Here is a 25,508-nt window from a genome sequence, read left to right on the forward strand (position 1 = left end):
CCATTTGAATATATGCATTTGTTTATATCCTGTACATTTCTGTCTTCATCCCTTTGGGTGGCTCTAACAAAATACCAGAGACTGGGTTGTGTCTAAGCCGCAGAAGGGGATTTCTCACAGTTTGGGAAGTTCAAGAACAAGGCGCCAGCATGTGACGTTCTGGTGAGGGCCCTCTTCCTGGTTCATAGCTGGTGCCTTCTTGCTGTGTCCTCACAAGGTGGAAGGGGCTAGGGAACTCTCTGGGGTCTCTCTTAAAAGAACACTAATCTCATTTATGAGGGCTCCACCCTCAATGACCTAAGCACCTCCCAGAGGCCCCACCTCCTAATACCGGCATCTTTGGCAGTTAGGAATGCAGCATGAATTTGGAAAGGGGTGGAGACACAAACATTCAGACCATAGCAACTTCCAAATATAATTTGAGGCTCTCGTGCTAACGGGCTCAGCCGTGTGGAGCTGTGCAGCTGGGGAGACTGGGGGCAGAAGGCGAAGAGCAGAAGGTGGAGATGGAGGTGGGGTGGGAGTGCTTCAGGGGGAAGGGTAGAGAGGACTTCAGAAATGCTCAGATTATCTAAAAGAACTTTCCGTTCTCCAGTTACCTAAGTAACCAGTGAAAGCAAGATGCAGCATGTTTGGCGTGACTTTGGGCCCTGGGATAGTTCCCCCTTCCCCTGCCGCCTGTTTATCGGACTTGTGGTACCATCAGACGCTGGGGGTGATAACTGAATGAATAACAGACAACCTGTATTTACACATGTGGGAATCTGCTAGGTTTCTACTTTAGGTTTACTTTAATTTTATATTGTAAGATTTTTTGGGTGGCTACCCAGTGTTATCTTCTGTTTGTTTTTAGCAGTGTGGGACTCAGTAAGCTTCTGTGGGCAAATCCAGGTGCCTGTCATTTATAGCCTCGTCTTTCTGGGTCCTGTGCAAACAACTGAGGGGTGCATTTAGGGCACTTGGTTGGTTTCTGAATTGATGGCTGCAGGGAGGTGGGGAGGCTGCATGCCCCAGACCCTTCCTGGGTGCCTCTGGGTTTTGCAGTCATTTGGCAAGGTTTGCTCAGGATGCCGACTCCTGCCATCTTTTCCCTGGTGAGGACAAAGATGGACAGATTGCCCTGGTTAATCTTACTTTGAGTGACCAAGAAGAGATACTTTGCAGAAGGCATTACATATATCCCAGGGGAGAATGTTTAGCTTTGGAATTCACTTTGCAGACATCGTGTTTGAGGAGGTTCTGGGAATCAGGCTTGTTACAGCGGGCATTGTTGGAATTCCAGTGTCCCTTTCACCTCCCTGAGGAGATGCTTGATAACCCAGGGCCCATTTTCTACTTTTGAAGTATGCACATCTTATAAACATAGCTGCTGGGGTGGGGAAAAAAGCCACAGCGATCTGATGATCAGGTTCTAGTGTTTAGAACGGTGACACAGGAGTACCTGGGTGGCTCGGTCGGTTAAGCGTCTTGCCTTCAGCTCGGGTCATGATCGTGAGCTCAGGGTCTTGGGATTGAGCCTGGAGTCAGGCTCCCTGCTCTGCAGGCGGTCTGCTTCTCCCTCTCCCTCTTCCTCTGCTACCCCTGCTCCCCGCTCATGTGTACTCTCTCTCTCTCTCTCAAATGAATAAATAAAATCTTTAAAAAAAACCCACAACATTTACACACACGACAGCTGGAGGCAGGAGCACGCGTGAAGGTTGTTCAGATTTTAGAAGGCTACATGCATTGTGCATACTTTATTAATTAGTTCATTCACTTATTCATCTGGTGCCTGCTATGTGCAAGACACTGCCCTGGGTGCCGGAGGAAGGCCTCCTCGGAGAGTAACACTGCTCCTGACACCTGACAGTCCAGAGGCTGGCTTGCTGGATGCCAGTGCAGTGGGACATAGGGGTGCGTTTTCCACAGCCACCCGATGACCACACCAGTGTGATTGTATCAGATGCTGTGGGAGGCAGAAAAATGAAAACGTGGTCCCCGCACCAGAAAGAGCTCAGGTCTTTGGGACAGAAGGTCTGGGCCTAAATCCATCACTGCCCCCAAGCCACGTGTGATGTTGGGGGAAATTACTGGCCCATCAAGCATCGACATATCTCTAAAAGGGAGAAAATAGGGGCTGCGAGGCTCTGAGCGACGAGATGGTACAAAGAAAGCCTCCCACATGGGCCCTGGCACGGCGCAACCACATTTGAAAAAGTTAAAATGCAGTTGTTGGGACAAAACCCATCAAGAGAAGAACCACTGTCGGAGATCCTGTATGGAGCTGCGTAAGGCAGACTGTCCTGAAATCCAGAGCAGGCAGGTGATGAGCCTGAAGAAGGAATAGGGTTTTTGTAGCAGAAGGGAGATCGTTTTTTACTGGAGCAAGAAAATGTTGAAAGTCGAGGTTGTAAGAACAGGGTGAGGATCGAAGCTTCTCTTGCTGGGTGCAAGGGTTCCCTTCCTCTTGGTGGCCTGGTAGAATGTTTTAATGGCAATAAGGTGAATGTGAGCATAAAGTATGCACGGAGTTTGAGGAGCATCCCGGTGTTTAGAGTTGCCTATGATGTAGTTAGTGACAAGCCTGGAGAAATTTCTCTGGAAATGTAAGAAGACTCCCGTAGGTCTTAGGAGGTTAATTTCTTGGCTTCAGTGTAGATAGTTTTAGGTAAGTATCATGTGTCAGGAATGGCAAGTAGGTTTTATTTTATGTCTACACGGATTGTCAGTGACTAAGGGAGTGTGGTGTTGAGGATTTTGAGGCTAGATTTTGGCTTATAGAAAAAAGGCAGTGGTAGATAACCTTGTGTTTATGTGTTTGGGCTTACGCTCCATATAGGAAACTACGGGACAAATGTCATGGATCTCTCTGGTTAAGGTCTTTTCCGTGTGCCTGGCAACCTAAAGACATTCATTTATTCTTACAGCATTTATTTACTGAATTTCCACTAAGGACACAGCACTGTACTTTAGATTCTCAGCTGTTGTCTGGGTTCTTAATTAGTTAATTATTTCAGGATGTTGGTGGTTAATGCTGTTCGGTTAACCAGTGGGGTTTTTAGCGTCTGTCTCGTATTTAAAAACATTTTAGGATCAAAGTTAGCTTTCTTTTTTTTAAATTTTAATTTAAATTCTTTATTTTCTTTATTTTTAGAGAGGGAGTGGGAGGAGGGGCAGAGGGAGGTGGGGGGGAGAGAGAGAGAGAGAGAGAGAGAGAAAGAGAGAGAGAGAAAATCTTGGCGTGGAATCCAACATGGGGCTCCATCTCACAACCCTGAGATCATGACCTGAGCTAAAATCAAGAGTCAGATGCTTAACTGATTGAGCCATCCAGGCGCCCCAAGAAGTTAGCTTTCTTGTGGCCATAAGCGCCATATTAAATTTTTTTCACTTACTGTTGTTATTTCCTTTAGCCTGCAATTTATGATTTAAATTCTCAATTACCTTATGCAGTAATCATCAGTAATCTGACTTTAGAGAGAGGGAAACACAGAGATGTTAAAGAACCTGTCCAGAGCCAGGATTTGACTTGAGTCGAATAGCAGACACGTTCCCCACCCCTGCACCTGGCTGCTGGGCTCCGTTACTTGTCGTCACAATCGCAGACTTCCATCTCGTAGCCCTGCATTGGTGGGAGAACTTTTTAGAAATTGTTTCAGGGTCAAGAAACAGGATGAATAATATATCTTCAACATTGTTTGGACATGAATTCTGTATTTTTTTTCAGAGACCATGTAGAATATAAAAGGTCAGTCACCGAATTTTAGAATTAAAGTTAGGAAGGAAAGGTGTGCCTGGGTGGCTTTGTCGGTTAAGCATCTGCCTTGGGCTCAGGTCATGATCCCAGGGTCTTGGGATCGAGCCCTGCGTCAGGCTCCTTGTTCAGCGGGGAGTCTGCTTCTCCCTCTGCCTGTCGCTCCCCCTGCTTGTGCTCACTCTCTCTCTGTCAAATAAATAAATAAACAAAATCTTAAAAAAATAAAGTTAGGAAGAAAAGAACATTATAAATTTATTGGTACCACACATGCTGACCAGGTAAGGAAAGAGGAGTGGGATCAAAATGGACAAAAATGGAACAGAGATGGATGTAGTGGGACCATCCATGGCAGACTTCCAGAGGAGACGTGGGGGCCCCTGGAAAGCCAGCTTGGCACCCGTGCTCCTGTCTGAGTGTGGTCAGATTGGTTAGTCCTAGATCCTTAGACTCCTGGCTGATTCTCCAAAGCATCCATCCTTTGCATAAAAGGAGACTTTCTACAGGCTTTTTCCTCCCCCTTCTCTTTATCCACTTTACGTTTTGTGTGAGGTGGGTGGATTTAGGGGGAAGCCACAGCACTCAATATTAAAAATTTAATTTTTCCCCCCAAATGGAAAACTTTTGGTCGTCATTCTCATTTAAAGATGTTGGTTGTCATTCTCATCTTATTCAAACCATACTGAACTTTGTAGGTTAGCCAGCAAACTCTGCTGTCATTTTCAAACCTCAGAGCTTATTTTTGAAATTGTTTTCCCAGGGAGTTCCAAAGGCTTGACTATGTGAAGACATTTCCTTTGAAATCTTAAAAGTTTGTTCAGTTTCCTGTGTTGGCACCACAGAACTGATAGGTAGACAGGAAGGAAGAAAAGAAAGAATGTAAGGCTTAGTTTAGGTAAGACTGCCTCTCTCGGTCATGTTTGGGAATATGCACATTTAAAAAACCAGTATGCATTTTGCTACTCTTTGGCTTTTCACACTCTGATTTTTCACTTTCACTAGTTGAAGTTCTACTACGGATATTACCCCTAAAATTCAGTCTTCCCACCTGTGCTACAAGCAAGTCTTAGGAGTGAACATTTTGTCCACTCTTTAGAAGTGTTAGCTTGTGTATCATCAGACTGGTAGTAGCTTCCCTCTGAGCGGGACAGCCACAGAATCCCATTCAGGGGAAATGACTTTTTGGTTTGGGACTCACTTCTTATTTCCTGGAATGAAGCTCAAGACCTGTGAGGAGGCTCATTAGCTTCCTACCCCTGTTTTAGATGCTCTTTTAAATGACTTGTACTATAAAACAGGAGGAGTAACTCATTCCAAGCAAACACACACAGAATCCCTTTCCCATGCCAGGTGCCTTGCTGGGTGATTGGGCCAGCCTGGCCTCGCTCGTGGGGACTGTTAGCCTCAGGAGGGAGGGCAAGCCATGGTGGAGACATTTCCGAATGCCTGACTCTGTTTCCACGGTAGTTGGCAGGGCCTTTGGAGGGTCTGGTGCATAGGCTTCCAGGTCTTAGGGGTGCCACAGGGAATTAGAGCAATGAGGTGGGGATGTGTGGCCCAGCATTGTGACTAATCTCTGTGCCCAGCTGATAACATGTGATGTCCCAGAGAGAGGAACTGTTTCTGTCTGGCATATGTTCATCGTTCTTTCAAGTGCTAAGCTCTTTGTTCTTACTCAGAAACACACTCATTGATCTCGCTAACTAAAGCAATTATCATCATTTAGTGGTCTTTTCCAAAAGCATTATTTCCACTCCAAAACACCACTTTTATTTGCCAAGTGCCACAATGTTACATCCTGGCAATTGGTCTGCATTTATTGCCAAATTATGTAAGTTCTTGGTTGGGCTTAGTCCCCAACCAAGCAAGTGTGTCCTGTGGAGCGTATTAGGATGGTGGTGTGGCTTGGTGTCTGAAAATGAACAGCTGTCCTTAAATTCATTCATTAATTCAGTGTTTACATTGTGATTGGGAAGGAAATCCACATTTGTTTAAAACACCAGTGCCCAGCTGAGAAATGTCATTCTGCAAAAATATTGGATTGAGGTTTGTTGTCAAGGAAATGTAAATTGTGGACATTTCATGAAATTCAAATATGCGGATTAATTTGCTAACAGGGAGCTAAGACTATAATAAACCGAGGTGGCCTTATTCAAAGATTGAAATGTAATTAGTGTTGACTATAGTAGCAGCAGCTAATGAAAAGGGCTGTAAAACCCTAGAAAAGAATTTTATTAATAAATATTAAGGAGAAATATTTTCATAGAAAACTGAAGAGTCAGCGCAGAAGAGATTATTGGTGAGTAAAATGTGACCCCATTTAGCAAATATCATAAACAAAGCATTGCAGTGAACACATTTGTTTGTTCAGAAACTCTTCTGTTAAAAAAGTATTTGTTATAAACTTTAATGAGTGCAAACACTTCTAGAGATCCAGAATAACACAAGCCAGTGTTGCTCCACACAGGATTGGGACACACCCAGGCATTCTGGTCTTGGCCTCTGTGCATTGCTTCCTCCGTCTAAGACACGCTTGCTGTTCTTGGTCTAGTACTGAAGTGTTCTATAAATATTATTAGCCTTGTCAAGCTAGATCAGTTTACAAGCAGGGGATTTATCCCTTTTCAAAATCCCACTGAAAAGATAGTAAAGGCGCAAAAATGTTTCAAGCTACGAAGACAAAGAATGTCAGACCTCGTGGAGGAGAGCTTGCTCACAAATGGAAGAGAGACCATTGATTTGGTGGTGGTGGAGAAACGAGGTGACTTCCCTGCAGAGCCACTGGGAGGCTCAAAGATGGAACGCATCGGTTGGTTGCCCTAGGAGGCGGGGATGAGGGACTGAAACCTAGGGAATTATGTGAGTGCCTTGAACAGCTAGCCCTCCAGGGCCCTCTCTACACCTTGGTATCTAGACACCCATCTGCCTCTGCTCCCCTCCCCACTGGAGGAGGTCAGTCAGCAGACTGGGGGTCTGTTCCCTGGAGAAACTGAACTGGAGTAATCTTGGAAGGAGGTATGGATGGCTGAAAACAGGGGATTGAATGAGAGCTGGGACCTCCATGCCCTTCCCCTGCCCTGTCCCATAATGCCAGCAGCCAGGCTTGTGCAGCCCCAGCAATGGATTGGAAGATTCTTTCCTTGAGAAATCAAACCAATCCAGAAAAAAATGCCCCAGATACTGAAATGTGCGTGTCCCTCATTGGAAATCTTGATACACCCCCATTCCTTGAAGCTCGTCAGCTAATAACTCCTCTTCCCACTTGCAGAGGCTCCAATCTGCTTTTAGTACTTTACTGTTAAATAGGATCAGGTAGCCAAGGATCTGAGTCCTCTTAGGAAAGGCTTCAACAGGAAAGAAAGGACCAAAACAAACCAGCAAAGAGAAACCTTACAGAAGATGGAGATACTGCAGAAAGCAGAAAAAAAATATTTTCTTTTGAAAAAAGTTATAGTCAGTGTCTTCAAAGAGAGAGAGAGAGAGAAGCTATTTCATGTCTAAAATGAGAATAGCATTTATAAAACAGGACCAGTTAGAGAACAAGAAGGAGATAATGGGGATTACAAATTAAATACTTGAATTTTAAAAGAAGTTGAGGATGTAGCTCTCAAAAAGTAAAATGAAAAGGACAGAGTTGAAAAGTAGATGAAGAAAAAAATCCAAAAAATTGAAACTCAGTCTAAAAGATGCAACATTACTAATATCTTAGATGCAAAAACCAAAACCAAAATAAAATGCTTCTTTGAACATTATCACAGAAATAATACCAGAACATTTCATAGCACTAATGACATGAATTTCCAAATTGAGGAAGTATATTAAGTGCCCATGTTTTATAAAACCCTCACTCAGATACTCATGGTGACATTTCAGCCACAGTAGGGACAAAGAAAAGGTCCTAAAAGCTGTCAGAGGAAAGTACACAGGGCACACACAGAGGAAAGGATGTCTTGATAGAAGAATTCTTAACAGCATCCCCGGAAGCTGCAAGATAATGGAGTAATACTTTAAAAAATCAGAGGGAAAATTATTTCTAACCTGGATTCTAAATCCAGCTAGACTATCAAAAGTAAGCATAGAATAAAGACATTTTTCAAAACACAAGGACTCAAAAAGTTTACTCCCTTGGACCTCTTAAAAAGCTACCGGAGGGCGCCTGGGTGACTCAGTCAGTTAAGCATCTGCCTTTGGCTCAGGTCCTGGGATTGAGTCCCACATAGGGCTGTGTGCTCGGTGGGGAGCCTGCTTCTCCCTCTCCCACTCCCCCTGCTTGTGCTCTCTCTCCTCTCTCTCTCTCTGCCTGTCAAAAAAATAAATAAAATTTAAAAAAAAAAAAAAAGCTACTGGAAGTGGGCTCCCTCAGACCAATTGGGTAAACTAAGAAAGAGGAAACTTAGGAAACAATATGGCACAGAAGGAAGAGAGCAACCAGACCCTAATATAAGGTGGGAGGATGGAAGGCTGCAGAAGGGAGGGCACCAGGGGAAAAGATCACCACATTATCTGATCGTTTGGTTGTTTTGAAATTAGTCCTGGTAAGCATCTAACCTGTGATGTCGCTGATGAAAGGATTTAAGGATAGGTATGTGTATTGAAAAGAAGCAATCAGATATTAACCCTAGAAAAGTTAAAGTTTTGTAAGGGAAGATGGCCAGAGTCTACAGTTTGGCTTTTTAATGAATAAATATTTATATAGTCATAACGATCTATATCAAAATAATATATAAATAATGTATAATCATAATATAAATAATATTGAGAAGCTAACAGAATGAGAAATTTGCATGTATGGTGTGTCATCTCCCGTATGTAAAACTGATAAGTTAGGCAATTGCAGCTAGGCATATTACTGGGCAACATGGAGGTGAGTACCAGAGAAATAGCTACAATTTGCAATTAGTTTCCTCTGGGGAATGTGACTGGGTGGGGAAGGGAAGCTGGAGAGTCCAAGTTTTCATTATATCTTGTTTTACTTCGATTAAAAATGGAATTGCCGAATACTGTTAGGATAACTCTGAAAATACAAGTAGGCATCATGAAATCACTGGGGTTGGTGAGTTAATAATGGATTTGCAGATGAATGTCCTTCTCTAATTGTTGCCATTTGTAAAATTGGGGGTGATGATGTCTAACATGTTCTACATTTAGAAGAATAATCACCAAGCAGAAGTGACAGCATCAGGCTAGTAGGAGACAGATGTATCCAGGCAGACCCAAGACAAATTAGAAAGACAAAATAAGTCAGGATGTACTATAGCTGAATAAATAATTAGTAAAGTTGTATGGATATATTTTGAATTCTATGCCTTAAAAAAGAGACTACACCCATGATCCTTTAAATGTTGACAAAAACTATCCATACGTTTGCCCACAAAGGAAACCTCAATACATTTAAAAAGGAAGGAGTAATAGAAACTTAATTTTTTGACTACAGTACACGTAGAAATTCACAACATACAGAAATAAGGACCCTCCAAGCCAAAACAACACAACAGCAACCATCCTGGATATGAAAAGACTTTCTTGAAAACAACTCATGGGTCAAAGAAGAAATCAAATCCATAGATTGAGACTCTGTAGGAAATAATGATAGAAACATTACTGTGGTAGAAATTATTGGCTGCCTTCCCAGCGTTAACAGGACATTGATTTTGTTGAGAGTGTCAATGACCAGCTAAACATCCCTGTTTCTCAATCTGTCCTTGTAGATGGGGGTGGCCATATGATTAAGTTCTCACCAATGAGATAGATATAAGATAATAGTGGTGGGTGGGACTTCCAGGGAAGCTCCTTAAAAAGGTTGACTCAGCTGACCTAATAAACCTTTGGCGTATGTGATGCTGGGTTAACCACTTTTTTTTTTTAAGATTATTTTTTTTTTTTAAGATTTTATTTATTTATTCAAGAGAGAGAGAATGAGAGATAGAGAACACGAGAGGGAAGAGGATCAGAGGGAGAAGCAGACTCCCTGCTGAGCAAGGAGCCCGATGTGGGACTCGATCCCGGGACTCCAGGATCATGACCTGAGCCGAAGGCAGTCGCTTAACCAACTGAGCCACCCAGGCGCCCCTGGGTTAACCATTTTGTAATCCTAGGGTGTCTAATCCATGCTAAAAGTAGATGAGTGGAAAGATAAAAGAGGTATCCCTCAGAAATATACTGCCCTCCATTCTGGCCTTGGACTTCCTGTCTCTGGGGGGAAAAAAAAATCCTAACTCTAAAGTTGCTATTTTGGGTCTCTTTGTTAGTAGGAGCCAACACAGTTCCTAACTGACAGTCAGATATCAGAACTCATGGGATGTAATTAAAGAATAAAAATAAATAAATGAAGCATGCAAGTCAAGAAATTGGAAACCGAAGAAAACAAAGGAGAGCAGAAGGAAATAATAAAGATCAAGCTAGAACTCAATAAGAAAATTAAGAAAGAGAAATGATTGCAAAATCTCGAGAGCTACTCTTTAGGAGAACAATTATTTTTTAAAAATATATATAGATACACATTTTACTTGCTCAGTCAAGAATTAGGTGAAGAAGCACAAATACACACAACTGGATAGTGAGAAACTATAAAGGAGATGAAATGATTTATGTTTTGTAGAATTCTGTGCAAATAAACTTGAAAATGTGGATCAGATAGATGATTTTCTTGGAAAATGTGCTACTAGACTGACTCCGGGATAGAAAGAAAACTGAAAAAGGCCCCTAGCAGTGAAAGAAATGAGACAGCTGTCATGTGTGACCAGTTGTTACTGCTCTTCCTGGGGCTTCTTCGCTGTTGGGATTCTCTAGTAGGGGTGGAAGTGAACTTCTGGTGGGAGGCCTCAGAGTGTGGGGCGAGTTGTGCGTCCTGCCTGGCGATCTGTGTTCTGTCTCTGACAACGGTGGCCATGCCCCAGAAAGGTGATGGCACTGATTCTTGGCATTAGGACACATCCCAAAATAAGGGGCCCCAATGCTTTAGTTTTTTGTAACATTTTTCAGATCCATGTATTACTGGAACCTTTTTGGTAAGAAAAAAATGATGAAAAACTATTTTTAATCATTTGCTCTCATTGGCAGTCTCAGGAACAAATTAAAACAATGTTCTGAACATCATATCCAAATAAATAGAAGATTTCAAAGCAAGATTGTGCATAAAAAAGGTTGAAAGTGCTTTTCCAACAGGAAGATCAGTAGTACAGGAGAAAAGAGAAAATGGTGAACATCAGAGTGCCTTCGGTCTTCATCGTTTCATGGAAAAGTACCTTGTTCTCAAATGCTAGTAACTGGAACATCCTATTGGTTAAAAATAAATAGCATAAGGTGTGAGGAAACCAACTAAGGAAAAAACAAAGCAACCAGAATGGCCTGTCAGCTAGAAACAGAATAAGGAGGTTATGGCAAAGGTGTCAGGTTCTTATGCCTGTCGTCCCCCCAGAGGCCAGGGTTCAAGCCCGGTGTTGACAACACCATGGTCAACGGAGGGCATCCAGAAAGGCCTGTTTGGATGAGCATTTGGTTGGAGTGTCCTTGCTGGTTAAAGTGTTCTGTTTTCTTGGAACTTTCCCCTCATCATCTTCATTTAAACAGCTGTAATTCTAACCTAATGTCCTCTTTTTACCCCATCTTTCTCTGGTAGAGGGAACAGTGAACCATGGAGCTGTATTTCGGTGAATATCAACATGTGCAGCAAGAATATGGCGTCCATCTGAGACTCGCAAGTGATGATAGCAAAAAATCAAGGAATTCCCAACACTCTAAGGCAGGCTCCTATGGTGTCAGTATCCGGGTGCAGGGAATTGATGGCCACCCCTACATAGTCCTGAATAACACGGAGCGGTGTCTGACAGGCACATCTTTTCCTGAAAATGGGCCACCGTTTCCATCTCCAATGATAAATAACCTGGCCCTGCATTCCAGCAATGGGTCTGTGCTGGAGGAGAGCAGCGCAGAAGAATTGCAGCTCCCAGAAAATCCTTATGTCCAACCCAGCCCAGTAAGAAACCTGAAACAGTCCTCTCTCTTTGAGGGCAAGAATGGGGTTCTAGAATGCAAAGAGGGGCCAGTGAAACCATCCCACATGTTGAACTTTCAGAGGCATCCAGAGCTTTTGCAGCCCTACGACCCTGAAAAGAATGAATTGAACTTGCAAAATCATCAGCCTCCTGAGAGTAATTGGCTAAACACTTTAACAGAAGAGGGTTCCAACAATAAGAAGGCTTGGACTTGCTTCCCCAAACCTGGTAGTTCCCAGCCTACCAGCCCTCCTTTGGAAGATGTGGGCAAATCCAGCGTGACGGCCATTCGTTTGTGCAGTTCTGTGGTCATCGATGACCCCAAGAAGCAGACCTCAGTGTGCGTAAATGTTCAGAGCTGTGCCAAGGAGGGGCTTGTGGAGGAGGCCCTTTCCCCTAGTGGGAGGTCCCTGACGGCCCACAGCCCACACACCCACCCCGAAACCAAGAAAGCCAGGCCGGACGTGCTTCCCTTCCGGCGACAGGATTCAGCGGGACCTGTCCTGGATGGAGCTCGGTCCCGGAGGTCCTCTTCCTCATCGGCAACTCCCACTTCGGCCAACTCTTTGTACAGATTTTTACTTGATGATCAGGAATGTGCCATCCATGCTGACAATGTAAATCGTCATGAAAACAGGCGGTATATCCCTTTCTTGCCAGGAACTGGGCGGGATATTGATACAGGATCAATTCCTGGTGTGGATCAATTGATTGAAAAGTTTGACCAAAAACCTGGGCTCCAGAGGAGAGGAAGGTCTGGGAAGCGAAACAGAATCAACCCAGAAGACAGGAAGCGGTCCAGAAGCGTGGATAGTGCCTTTCCTTTTGGTCTCCAGGGGAATGCCGAGTACCTAAACGAATTTAGCCGGAACCTGGGCAAGTCCAGTGAACACCTCCTCCGCCCGTCGCAGGTGTGCCCACAGAGGTCACCTGCTCAGGAGCACCGGGGGAGACAGAGCGTGGGCCGGGCCTTTGCCAAGCTGCAGGGGGCCCACCTCAGGCCTCCCCAGCAGAGCAAGGATGGGAAAGTTCCAGAAAACAAAGGTGGTCGGCAGAGTACAAACACGCATGCGTCTTCCCTCCCAGCACAGAATAAAAAGGAGGAGGAAATCAAAACAGCCACTGCGACGCTGATGTTACAGAATCGGGCGCTAGCAACTTCGCCTGACTCCGGTGCCAAGAGGATTTCTGTGAAGACATTTACTTCTGGTACTCAGGTAATGCTCAGGTGGGCCTGAGGTAATGCTCAGGTAATGCTAGCTGTAGGAGGCTACAGGAATGCAGACCGTCTGTCTTGAATCACTAACTGCATATCTGATTTGTGTCAGTTTTCCCCTACTGCCAATTGTATGGTTTTCCAAGTTAACTCAGGTACAACTAGAATCCCATTGTGGTCTTGTCTGTCAAGTGACCTGTCAGACACTATATGCTTGATTTCTCTGTGTGTGTGTGACATCTGAAGGTGTGCAGAGTTTGTTGCCACACAGAGGTTCAGTGCTTAGGTTTGTGTAGATATATTGACTTTTCTCATGACATTGAGTGACTGGGTTAATATCTGGCCTGAGAAATTAGGTTAATTTTAATTTAGGTGGATCCTAAAGTGACGGAATTTACTTAAGTGGTATATTTAGTGTTTTGGTAGTACCAATAAAAAATAATGATAGTGGTAAAAATGATGATAAGGTTGGTAAGTGTCAGGCACTATTTGTTATAGATTCTAGGACTGCACCAACTCTATGAAGGTAGGTACTATTAATCTTCATTTACAGGTAAGAAAATTGAGGTGAGGCAAAGTTAAGTAACTTCCCCAAGGTTACAGAGCTACTAAGTGGTGGAGCCAGTTGTAATGAGGATCCTTACCTGAGGAATTGTTTTTGGAAAGTAGGAATGTGTTTGGAAGCTTCTGCATCAGGGTTTTGCCTTCTTCCTGGAAACTTCATCCTTTGGTCTAATAACAGGCTTTATGTTCCAGGCCACACCGGATCTGTTGAAAGGCCAGCAAGAGCTTACTCAACAAACCAATGAGGAGACGGCCAAGCAGATACTTTACAATTACCTCAAAGAGGGGTTAGTGATTTTCCTTAAAGGAGCAAAATCTTGTCCTTTCTGTGGGGGGGGGGGCTCTTAGTTTCCTTTTCTGAGACCTTGTGTTTTCCCCTCCCTTCCTGCCCTGTGCAAACTCTTTGAGGCTTAGGAGTCAATGGCTGAAGTTTGCATAACAGTATTTGAGTCATGGGTGGTGGGTGTGAAGAGCAGGGGGAAAATGAATATATATATATAATTTATTTTTTTTTGAGTAATCTCTGCATCCAATGTGGGGCTAGAACTCACGACCTCAAGATCAAGAGTCATGCTCTTACTACTGGGCCATCCACGGGCCCCTATTTTTCAAATGACTCCTTATTGTTTAAAAAGAAGTTCAAAGGTGGGAAGAATGTCTGCTCTTCAGTTTTGACTTGAGTCTGCCACCTTGAGTCTTCATGCATATAGTAGTTATCCATCGTCCCCTTATTAGCAGTTATAAATAAAACCACTTCTTCCCCTCCCTGGAGTTGACATTGGCCAGGAACCCCTGCTTCCATGATTTTTAAAGCATGTATGAGTCATTTAAAAGCACTGCTTTTCACATACTTATCTTGGAGGTTGAGTTTGAGTAATCTGGTTTTCAGTCCTTGCTTAGATATTAGGTCAGGAATTCGCAGTTTCTGTTTCCATTGTCTCATCAGAAAGGATTAAAAAGGAAAAAAAGCTTTACAACCTGACGTGACTGCAAGTCACTTGGCAAGTACTCACTGGTATCAAAACACTTCCTATTTTTGCATCGTACCTTACAATTAAAGAGCTGACAAAATAGGTTCAGAATGTAAGAGAGGAGCTCTTTTTGGCGTGGGGGTGGGGGTGGGGAGTAACTGAGCAGATTCTTCTAGCTAAGAACTAGTTGTTGCTGTATTGTTTTGCTCATGCTGTATTGAGAGACTGGTGAAACAGACTTTAATAGGAGGTGACTATTTGAGGAAACTTCTTTAAAATCTTTTTCCTAACTGCCAGGTATGTGTGATAGAAGGTGTGGTCGATGTTAGTAAAACTCTATCTGGGGGCACCTGGGTGGCTCATTTGGTTAAGCATCTGCCTTTGGCCTCAGGTCATGATCTCGGGGTCCTGGGATTGAGCCTTGTGTCGGGCTCCCTACTCAGTGGGGAGTCTGCTTCTCCCTTCACTCTGTGCTCTCTCTCTCGCTCTCTCTCTCTCGCTTGCTTGTAAATAAATGAAATCTTTAAAAAACAAACACACAACAAACTCTACCTGTGAAAGCGTAGACGAAGAGCTGGGGTATTGACAATCTCCTCTTCGGCGATGTATTTTTTTAAACACGGGCTAAAAACCAGTTAGAGTCACTGTAGATCATTCTTAGCGTAAGATTTACAAGTGAAATGTGGCTGTGGGTTGTGTGTGAGAGAGACACACACACAAGAAAGTCCTTGCTGGAATGAATGTAAAGTCAGTTGAGTCAAACAACAAATTACTGAATTTTCACTGTATGTTTTCTCCAGGCTTAGAATGTGGGTACATCTCTTTCACATGCTTGGAAATGGGACCCCTCGTCCCAAATTGAGTGTTAGCATAGAACAGTTTATTTGAAGAGAAGTACACCATCCATCTTGTTCTCACACTGGCTTTGCCTGCAGCCTTAATTAATTCATACCTCTTGCAGTTTATCTTCTTAAGCGGCTCTGTTGTTTGTATGTTGTGGCACCTAAAGTATCCTGGGGCCCATGGTTGTACCCCTCACTGTTTTTTCTGCTGCCTCTTTTCCAGAAGCACCGATAATGATGATGCGACTAAACGGAAAGTCAACCTGGTCTTTGAGAAAATCCAGACTTTAAAGTCTCGAGCAGCAGGGAGCACACAAGGAAATAATCAAGTAAATTGGAGTTCTGTATTCTGCAGAGGGCATTTAACTTGGAATGTGGCAAACAAATTGCTCTTTCTTCAGCCTGTACATTCCTGTACATTTGGTTATTGCAGTAAGTGGGAAGTTACCTGAGTAGGGAGCAGGACCTAAGACGGAAGATCATGTTGTAAATATTATTGTGCACCTGCCTTTTTTTTAGCAAGGTTTTTAAGAGATTTTATTTAAAAAAATATATAACATATAACACGATGAAACAAAAAGGTGGTGAGCTTTAGAAAGAGAAAACAAGGGCGCCTGGGTGGCTCAGTTGGTTAAGCGATTGCTTTCGGCTCAGGTCGTGGTCCTGGAGTCCCGGGATCGAGTCCCACATCGGGCTCCCTGCTCAGCAGGGAGTCTGCTTCTGCCTCTGACCCTCTCTCCTCTCGTGTTCTCTCTCTCATTCTCTCTCTCTCTCTCAGATAAATAAATAAAATCTAAAAAAAAAAAAGAGAGGGAGAAAATAAGAATAGGAAGAATGAAATGGAATCATGGACGGAGAACTCTAACATATCCAAGGTATCGAAGGAAGCTCTAGAACTTCAGAAAATAAATAAGAGGATAAGAACAGGAGAATAAGGAATAGAGACTGGTGAAGCCAACCAGCATGGGTGGAAGAGAAAGGAAGAAGTGGAGTGGGGCCACATTCTTTTAAAAAAAACTGCCTGTTTCGTTTATTGTACTGAATTCCAGTTGGGATGTGGAGATTTTTTTGGTTGTTAAAGGAGTCATCTCATGTTTGATGAACATCTGCTACATGCCAGACACACCTTGTGCCCTGACAGGAAGCAACATTTGAGAGGGACGACTAAAAGCTTGTTCCTCAATCCTGCACCACCTTGAATTGGCACCCACTTCTAGCTTGTGTGTCTTCTCTTTCCCTCCTGGGGAATTCTGCGTGGAAAGGAAAGAGTATACCAGAGACAGTTCACAGGAAGTTTGCCTATAGCTTCGTTGTAACTTTGGAAACATAGGTATACAGGATGTTCTTAGGCATCAGCTTCCTCTTTTCTCTACTGTTCAGCACTCAGCTAACCCATGACTGCTGCTGTGGCATCCAGTAGAACGATTAAAAACACACACACACACACACACACACACACACACACACACACACACACACTATTCCCATGGGGGAATCTTTAAATTATACACCTTGCTTCTAGGCAGGCTTAAGGGGCTCTACATAGTTCTTAAAATTGGTGTACGAGTTTTGTGCTAAAACTCTTAAATCCAAATTATCACTGTGACTCTTGCTTTTCACTCACCTGCATATTTTTAGGGTGAACACATCCTTTGGCCTTGATGTTAAGATTGTCATTGTGGGTCACAGACTGTGGGTATCCAGACCAAACTAGGGAAGTTAGGTTAAGCCCTCTGGAATCTGGGACACTAACAGTGTCTCAAAAGAGTAAAGAAGTCTCTGGGAGAAGAAGGGAAGATAGAGTGTTCTAGGTAGAGGGACCAGCGTGAACAAATACAAAGAGGTACGTGTTCGCTATGTTTAGGGGACTGGAGGTGATTTAGTGTAGCTGGAGCAGAGAGCCAGGGTGTGGAGAGGAAGTGCCAGATGGAAAGGACCTTGGAAATCACAGAAGTTTCCATTTTCGGCTGATGGTGATGGGCCATCACCGATGGGCTTTGAACAGGAATGAATAGTGTGGTATTTGTAGAAATTCATTCACCATGACTGCTTAATTGCCCAGACTTTTCTACTCCTGTTCTCTCCCTGTTATTTTCTGAATCTGATTATCTGTGGGCAAAGGCTTTGGAGTTTTATCTTTTTGGTGTGAGTTGAGTGATTTCCTGTGAGAGAAGGAAAGACCATACTGGAAATAGCAGAGTAGGTAGAGTTTTCGTTTGGGCGAGAACAATGTACAATTTCCCTCATTGGGTTGGATTTAGATTTCCATAATGGATTATTCTCATTTTGCCTAAGAAAATAGGAAATCCTGTGTTTTGTTGATGGTTGGGTTCGGTTAACTTCACAGGAGTAGGTGAGGAAGTACCTCATTCCAAGTTCATCACACACAACTCACACCTGGATTCAGGCGCATGAGAGCCAAGACATGGCTTTTTCTAGCTTTGATTCCTGCTTTTATCCCTTTTCCTCCCCTTTTGTGGTGTTCTAACCACTTCGCTGTAGGATTTTAGCCAAATCCTTTTGAGAGCATCATCCTGTTATTATATCCATGGAAGAAAAAAGATGAGATCATTAATATTCATACTCTGATCAGAGTCTGTTTTCTAATAGACTCTCTAATCAGACCCCTCTTTGTTATATCTCCCCTTGTTACGGAAATGTAGCATCTAAAAGAAGAAAGCCAATTCAGCCAGCTACATTTATTTACTACTTGTATACAGGCATATGCAGAGAGCGAGAAAATCTCAGGTTCTAGAACAATGATTCCCAGTGCAATGGAAGTTCTGTAATAGATGGATTGTACGAAGGGCCTTGGGAACACAGAAACATGGGCTTTGGTTATAACCTTAGGCAGTGGAGGGATCTTCAACAAATACTTATTGTTTATCTTTTTACATTGTTTTATTGGGGTATGACTTATATACAGTAAATCGCACAAATCTTAACTGTCTAGTTCACTGAAGTTTTAATATAGGTGTGTGTCCATGCACACACCACCCTGATCAAGATACAGAGCACTCCGATCACCCCCAGAAGCTTTCTTTGTGCCCCTTTCTCTAGAGGGGTTTACATTTGAATTGGGTCTTAAGATTTTGATGTTACTGCTCGCATTACATTTTGGGAGAAAGAAAATAAAGCATCTCGAACATGTACATTAGGGTATCTCTGCAATTAATTACAGGCTTCTAATTCTTCGCCTGAAGTCAGAGACCTGTTGGAACAGAAAAACAAGTTGACCACAGAAGTGGCTGAACTTCAGAGAAAGCTTCAACTAGAAGTCAAGGTATCTGGTTTTTCCTTTTATGTTATTTTTTAAATTTCTGTCTTGCAAAGAATATTTTAAGCAAATCTGGGTGCTCAAGTGAAGCGAAAGCCAGTTTTTTTTTCCCCCCAAAAGAAACATTCCTCTCATCACTGAGTAAATTCCTGTATATTTGGCTCCTGCTGTCCAAAGAACTTTTTTTTTAATTTTTAATTTTTTTTAAAGTAATCGAAGCCCATAGACACCGTTTGCTTTGACAGAGTAAAACGCTGTTGGATTCAGGCAGGCCAGTAGGAAACTAAATGCATATTAAATATCCAAACTGAGTAATAGAAATAGCAGACTGAGGTTTAGCTGTCTTTGTATTTCTCTTAGAAGTATTACAACTCATTCAGTATTTAATGTTCTTTCTAGTTGCAAACTCCCAGGCCTAGTCATACAGGTTGATTAAGTTGTTTAATAAATGAGTGCAAAGACATGGAGTCCATCAGAGTTTTGAGGTAGTCTTCTGTGGGATTGCATTAACGTTCAGTGGAAGTACTTGAAAATCACATGTATTCATCTTAGAATCAGCAGAACATGAAAGAAGAGAGAGAGAGAATGAGAGCAAGCTTGGAAGAGCTCCAGGGCCAGCACGACAGTAAAGTGGAAGAGAATTCCGTGCTGCAGCAGCGCCTGGAAGAGAGTGAAGGGGAGCTCCGGAAGAACCTGGAGGAGTGAGTTCTGGGCCAAGAGCCTTAGTTCCTGCGTCCGATGTAGCCAGAATCTTTTTGTCTGTTTAATACTACCCAGCCTTCCGAATATTTAGAGGGGCTGCTGACCCTTCCTTTTCTCCCTCTTTCCTTGTAAAATTGAGAAGCTGGTGACACATGCAGACTGGTAAGCAGAAAGGTTCATAATTTCAAAATTCGTTGTGTACCTTGAAGGATGCCTTGTAAAGTTTTAGGCCCGAGAGTAGCTCCTGGAGCTGATAAGCGAGAAGCAGGGAATACTGAGTGGTGATATCTATAGACAGAGATTTCAAGGAGCCTGGACCCAGCCTCCCAAAAGCACATGTCCTATGACTTCTGTAATCTCCCAATTTGTGAATTTTATCCTGAATGCTGCTGACCAGTGCTTATGCCTCTGTTGAGTCTGCAGAGAGGGAAAGTCAAAGCCAAGATGGCCCTGCCATTGCATTATATTAAAATCTGTGAAAAAGGGATCTGAAGCCAAAGTCTGCAAACGTGCAGTGCTCTGAAGCTCTGCGGCCGTGGTGGAGGTCTTAAGTGAAGGTCTAAGCAGGAGTGAAATCCAGAAGGAAATTCAAGAAAAATATAATAAAATCATTTGATTGCCTTTGCAATTTTGATGATGTAGTTTTTGCTTTAAAAACATTCCTAGAGGTTAGTTTTAGAAAAATTGGTGGGAAAAAAACCAAAATTTAGGGTGTAGTAAAGACTTTACAAAATCAAAAGGTAAAATCGTGAGTTTGATTTAGAGCAGAGGTTGGCAAACTTTTTCTGTCAGGTAGTAAATACTTTATGGTTTATGGGCCATATGGTCTTTGTTGGACCCCTTAAGTTCTGCCATTGTATTGTGCAAATGACCATGTGTAATACATAAATGAATGAGCATAGCTCTATTCCGATAAAACTTTATTTATAAAAATTGGCCGTGGGCCAGATTGGCCAAGTAGGCCGTAATTTGCTGACTCTTCTGGGGCTGGGGGCGGGGTGGGGGTCGGGAGTGGGGTGGCTTTAGTGAAGGCATTATCAAAGAGGTTCTGCTTTTTTGGGTCAGTTTCTTATCAACTAAATTCTAGTACCCTACAGTCTCCTTTTGGGGAGAAACTGTCACTGCATAACTTTCCCCATTACATTGGTTTGAGTTCTCACTTGCCTTCTTGTTGGACAAATTAGACTGTAGACATGAGTGCCTACCAGTGCCTTTTCTGGTTTGTGATTCCTTGTTCAGTATAGAATGGAGAATGGGAGGCTCCTTGGGGCTGCAGAGGACTCTGCTTGACCCTCTGAAGGTTTGAAATCAGACTGGATGAAACAGTGCAAGGCTTAGCACAGTCTCTCTGATGGGTTTCCTCCCCTGCTAGACTGTTCCAGGTAAAGATGGAACGGGAGCAGCACCAGACCGAGATCAGGGATCTCCAGGACCAGCTCTCAGAAATGCATGATGAACTGGACAGCGCCAAACGAGCTGAGGACAGGGAAAAGGGAGCTCTGATTGAGGTAAGGGGGGCAGGGCGTGGGATCTTCCTGGAGAGGATGGGAGGGGTGGGGGCTGCGGGGTCTGGATACTGCGAGCCATGTTCCACGGTGCCTCTGGCTAGATTCCATAAAAGCATCATCTGTAATAGTTTTTAAACTTTGTCTTAGGAAGAATTTCAACCATACAGAAAAGTAGAAAAAAGTAATTCATTAACTCCCATAGAGCCCCAACCCAAATCCAATGGTTGTCAACATTTCTTTATGTCCATTCATTTATCCTATTATTTTTTTCATCTGTCCATGTATTCATCTTTGCTGAACCATTTCAAAATAAATTACAGATAATACCACACTTCACCCCTAAATTCTTTGGCATGCATCTTTAAAAAATTAGGGAATTTTGTTATAAGCACAATACTATTATTATACCTAAAACAATGAATAATTCCTATAATATAACAATAATTATAATACCTGGTCCTTATTCAGAATTTGTAGTTGTCCCTCAAGTATATTTTACAGTTGTTTCCTCCACCCCCAAGCCAGGATCCAGTCAAGAATTCCATATTGCCTTCATTGTTCTCTTTCTCTGCCACCAATTTCTTATTCCCTGCTCTCTTTCTTCCATCCTGTTGATTTTCCAAAGAGACCAGACCAATGGCCCACATTCTGGATTTGTCTGATTATTTCCTCATGGTGTCCATTAACTTGTGCCATTATCTCCTGCATTTCCGGTAAATGTGAAGTTAGATCTAAACACTAATAGTTTCAGGTTAAACTTTAGGCAAAAACACTTTGTAAGTAATGCTAGTAATGGGAAAGCATTTTAAAGATGCTCATGCCCATACAGCACTTATCACAGTTTTTTTTTTAAGGCCCCCACAAGAGTGTAAGCTCCAGGAGGCAGGGTTGGTGATGGTTGGCTTAGTGTTTTCTCCTCATTAGCTGTTCCAGTGCCTGGGACATAGAGCACTTGGCAAATATTTGGTGGATGGTTGGATGGATTCATTATGAATAAATGAATGAGTGAATGAATGAATGAACGCTTTTGCTATGTACACAGGCTGTGTCCATCTGGCTTCTGCCCATATCGGTATATTCCCTATTGACTATTTAGTTCTTATCAGTCCACGAATCAGTGAATGAAGTTGACTCTTTCCTCTGCTTAGCATTTGTTAATTATTGTGTGTTTCCTAAAGACAGTCATTATGTCTTCCCTGAATTAGACTGCCATCCTGTTAAGGTGGTAGATACATACATAGGCTGTGAACGTCTACATTTTTTTTTTTGGTCAGAGATGGGTAAAGTTGAAGATCAGAAATAGAACTTGTATCTCTGTGTCCATTTAGATGTTTTGATATTGGCTCTAATTATCATAACCTGTATTTTTGGCATAGTTTTGAAGCTTATTTCCTTATAAGCTTCGGTTTGTACCGGTGTGTACTTGATACACAATTTAGAACAATGCAAAAAAATAAAAAGAAGAAACGATTAAAAAAATAAAACAGTAAAGGTACTTTGTCAGCATTTACTTCTCATTTTCTATAGCTTTCCCCCTAAGGGCCTGGATCTTTGTTCTGGTCTTAGAGTTCAAGTTTCTGGCTACCTCCAAGTCTCAGCCATCAAGTGTTTTCTCACTTCCTTCCTTGTTTCGTTTTGGAGTAATTCCCTGGAGGGATTTTAGGTCTTGCTCTTTAGAACTTAGAGTCTCTTCCCTGTGACTTGGTGGTAGCAAAGAGCAGAGCGCTGGTGGCTACCCAGTTATAGGTGTTATCACAAATTCATTTACCATATGGGCAGAGGGGAATGGTTTCTCTTCTCCCACATGAGCATCTATCTCTCTGTCTCCACTCAGACCTTTTCTCCTGAGAAAGCCTTGGACCTGTTCCACAGCACCTCTTTTTATCCAATGACCTTTATCTTAAAAACCAGCACATTCATGGTATTACATTGCTTCTCATGGTTCCGCCTTCTTCTTGGGGCTGAGATACGAAGACAAGGTACATTAGAATGGGGCTTTGAAAATGGTGTATTTGTTGCTGAAATATTAAAACATCATAAAATGGGGGAGTCTGGGTGGCTCAGTCGGTGAAGTCCAACTCTTGATTTCAGCTCAGGTCATGATCTCAGGGTTGTGAGATGGAGCTCTGCATCAGGCTCTGTGCTGAGCATGGAGCCTGCTTAGGATTCTCCCTCTCCCTCTGCCCCTCTTCCCTTGCTCACGTGCTCTCTTTCTCTCAAAAAAAAAAAAAAAAAAATTTTTTTTTTTTAATTATAAAATGAAATTTTAAAATGGAGGGGTGGTAGAAACATTTTCCTAACATCTTAATGACTGTTTTTATTTCTACATTTTCTATTTTTATATCTACATTTATTTCTTCACTGCTTCCCTATCCATTGTTAGCTTTCATCTACCCTTCTGTAATTTAGGGACAATTATAGTGTCCCTACAGCTTTGATACCTGCCTTTAAAAATTCATTTGTCAAGGGGCATCTGGGTGCTATAGTCGGTTGAGCATCTGACTCTTGGTTTTGGCTCAGGTCGTGATCTTGGGGTCATGAGGTCGAGCCCTGCTTCAGGCTCCGCACTCATTGTGGAGTCTTCTTAGGATTCTCTCTCCCTCTCCCTCCGCCCCTTCCTTGCACATGAGTGCTCTCACTCTCTCAAATAAATAAGTAAATCTTTTAAAAAGTTCATTGGTCAGAAACGCTTTTCCTTATTATAATCTATAGTCTTCGTATTTCATTTTTTAGGGGGATAAACCATAATAAATTTCATCATCCTATATTGTTTCTCTCTCTTTTTTTCAATTACATAAAAATGTGTTGAATGTTTTTCACATGTATCCTTTTACTTCTTGAGAAAAATTTCCTAAGGATAAGTTCCCAGTAATGATGTCACTGAACAGTTTATGACTTCCAATAAAAATGTAGCTTCACAAACAAATTTAAATAGAAGACTTTGCCATATCCTGTGATACTTGTGTGGACACTTTATTGATTTGAAAAAGGGAAGGTGTTATCTTTGCTGTTGGGAAGTCTTTTAAGTTGCTGGATTTTCTCACTAACAGAAACCTCTAATTGTTAATTGTCCTTTCAGCTGAAATGCCGTTTCCTTATAGGTTCATTTTAGCGCATTTGAGCTTGCTCTATTTTATATCTGTCCATTTCTTCTACTAGCCAGTTAGTTCAAGAACATGTCGGCTTTGCTTCTTCCCCCATTTCATGCCTCACACAGTGCCAAGCAACAGAGCAAATGAATAAATAAATTTCAGTATTTAAATTATTTTAGAACTGTCACCATTTAAGAAAAGGGAATAATTCTGAATTGAGCCACATGCTTCTTTGCCTTTTTAAGCACAATGCACCGAGCATATATTATTGAATAAAATTTAATTAATTACAATAGTCTGACTTATTTATAGTGGTAACTAGGATAAAGATATGAGCCTCAGTTTTGGTGATGTGTTTTCAGGCTGGTAATGAGAGACACAGAAAAGGAAACAGAGCACATCTGCTCTTAAAATAGCCGATATTGCTGACTTTCTGATTATTTGCCTCTTTCCTGTAACAGGAGGAATATCATCTACTGCTGTCTTTCTGCAAGATGAGTTAGGGCACAGTTAGTTTCTCTTTGTCAGATTGGGTTTCTCTGGAGGTTCATCCTCACTGTTTCAATCAGGTTCCTTTGACTTGTCAGCAATAGTTAAAACATGACCTATGGTTTCTATAGCACTAATAAAATAGACCCTATCTCCTTGTCACATTCAATTTATTCTTCATATCTTAATAAAAAGTGGCCTGGGGGAATCTGATAACAGATTATAGTTATGGCCAAGTTTTCCATGGCATTTGGCTTAGAACAGGCTCTTAAACACAATGAATATTAAGCACTCCTGCTTTTGAGTGTTTGAAAAAAGGTTGAAGGCTTTTTATTTTGGGAGGCTTGCCAAATGTACAAGATTTTTCATGAAATCTCTTTTAATTTTTTACATTTTGTTAAGTAACATTGGACACCAACACAAAATCAGTAAAGTAACAGTAAGAGAATAAAGTTAAAAAAAAAGAAGAAAGGAGAGAGAGAGAGAAAAAAAGAGTAAAAAATACCATTCTCTTAGGATAAACCATATAATTGACCAAAAATAAGATGACTTTGTAATATGTTAAACAGTTGATGGTTCTGAACTTTTTTTTTTTTTAAATTCAAGTTACAAAAATGATTACAAAATAAGTTTTCAACCACTTCTTTGTTGGTAAATGCATTCCTATCCATTCTGGGGGTAATGGGTGAACATGAGACCTTGCTCTAAGTGCCATGACAGTGGAGTTTCTAATTACCAACCATCGTCTTTGATGGGAGCCTGCAGTGCTGATGGATGGGCCTCACTACTGCAGAGACTGGTAATGGCTTATCCCTGGCATTTGCCAAGATGCAAGTACTTAAAATATTCTGGTATTGAAATTGTATTGATCTGAGGATAAACTGTGCTCAGAAATGAAGTCTCTAATCGAAAAATACTGGTAGGATATGACTGCATATTTTACAAATTTTAATTAAAAAATAACCAAAAAATCATGTTTTTCATCAGCTGTGATATGCTTTCTAGGCCATTCTTCTGGGGGAAAAAATTACATAATTCCCTATCAGCTACAGTTTTGACATAAAACCTTTTATGTGTCCTTTCAGTGAGTGTGGGCTGTAGATAGGGACCCTATGACTTC

General features: G+C 42.1%; 1 protein-coding gene across 2 annotated transcripts in view; it reads left to right on the forward strand.

Annotated features, from left to right (window-relative positions):
* CGNL1 (cingulin like 1) overlaps positions 1–25,508 on the forward strand; it is a 154,913-nt gene that overhangs the window by 45,686 nt on the left and 83,719 nt on the right. For both annotated transcript variants that reach the window (XM_025884501.2, XM_073877067.1), the window contains 6 exons: positions 11,352–12,944; positions 13,700–13,794; positions 15,544–15,649; positions 18,502–18,603; positions 19,150–19,298; positions 20,672–20,807. In XM_025884501.2, the coding sequence (XP_025740286.1) occupies positions 11,367–12,944; positions 13,700–13,794; positions 15,544–15,649; positions 18,502–18,603; positions 19,150–19,298; positions 20,672–20,807 (2,166 nt within the window). In that variant the 5' untranslated portion in view covers positions 11,352–11,366. The remainder of the gene's footprint in view (positions 1–11,351; positions 12,945–13,699; positions 13,795–15,543; positions 15,650–18,501; positions 18,604–19,149; positions 19,299–20,671; positions 20,808–25,508) is intronic.

The sequence above is a fragment of the Callorhinus ursinus genome, unplaced genomic scaffold (assembly GCF_003265705.2).
Source record: "Callorhinus ursinus isolate GAN/ISIS: 27379988/994484 unplaced genomic scaffold, GSC_fseal_2.0 scaffold25, whole genome shotgun sequence".
Taxonomy (NCBI): Eukaryota; Metazoa; Chordata; class Mammalia; order Carnivora; family Otariidae; genus Callorhinus; species Callorhinus ursinus.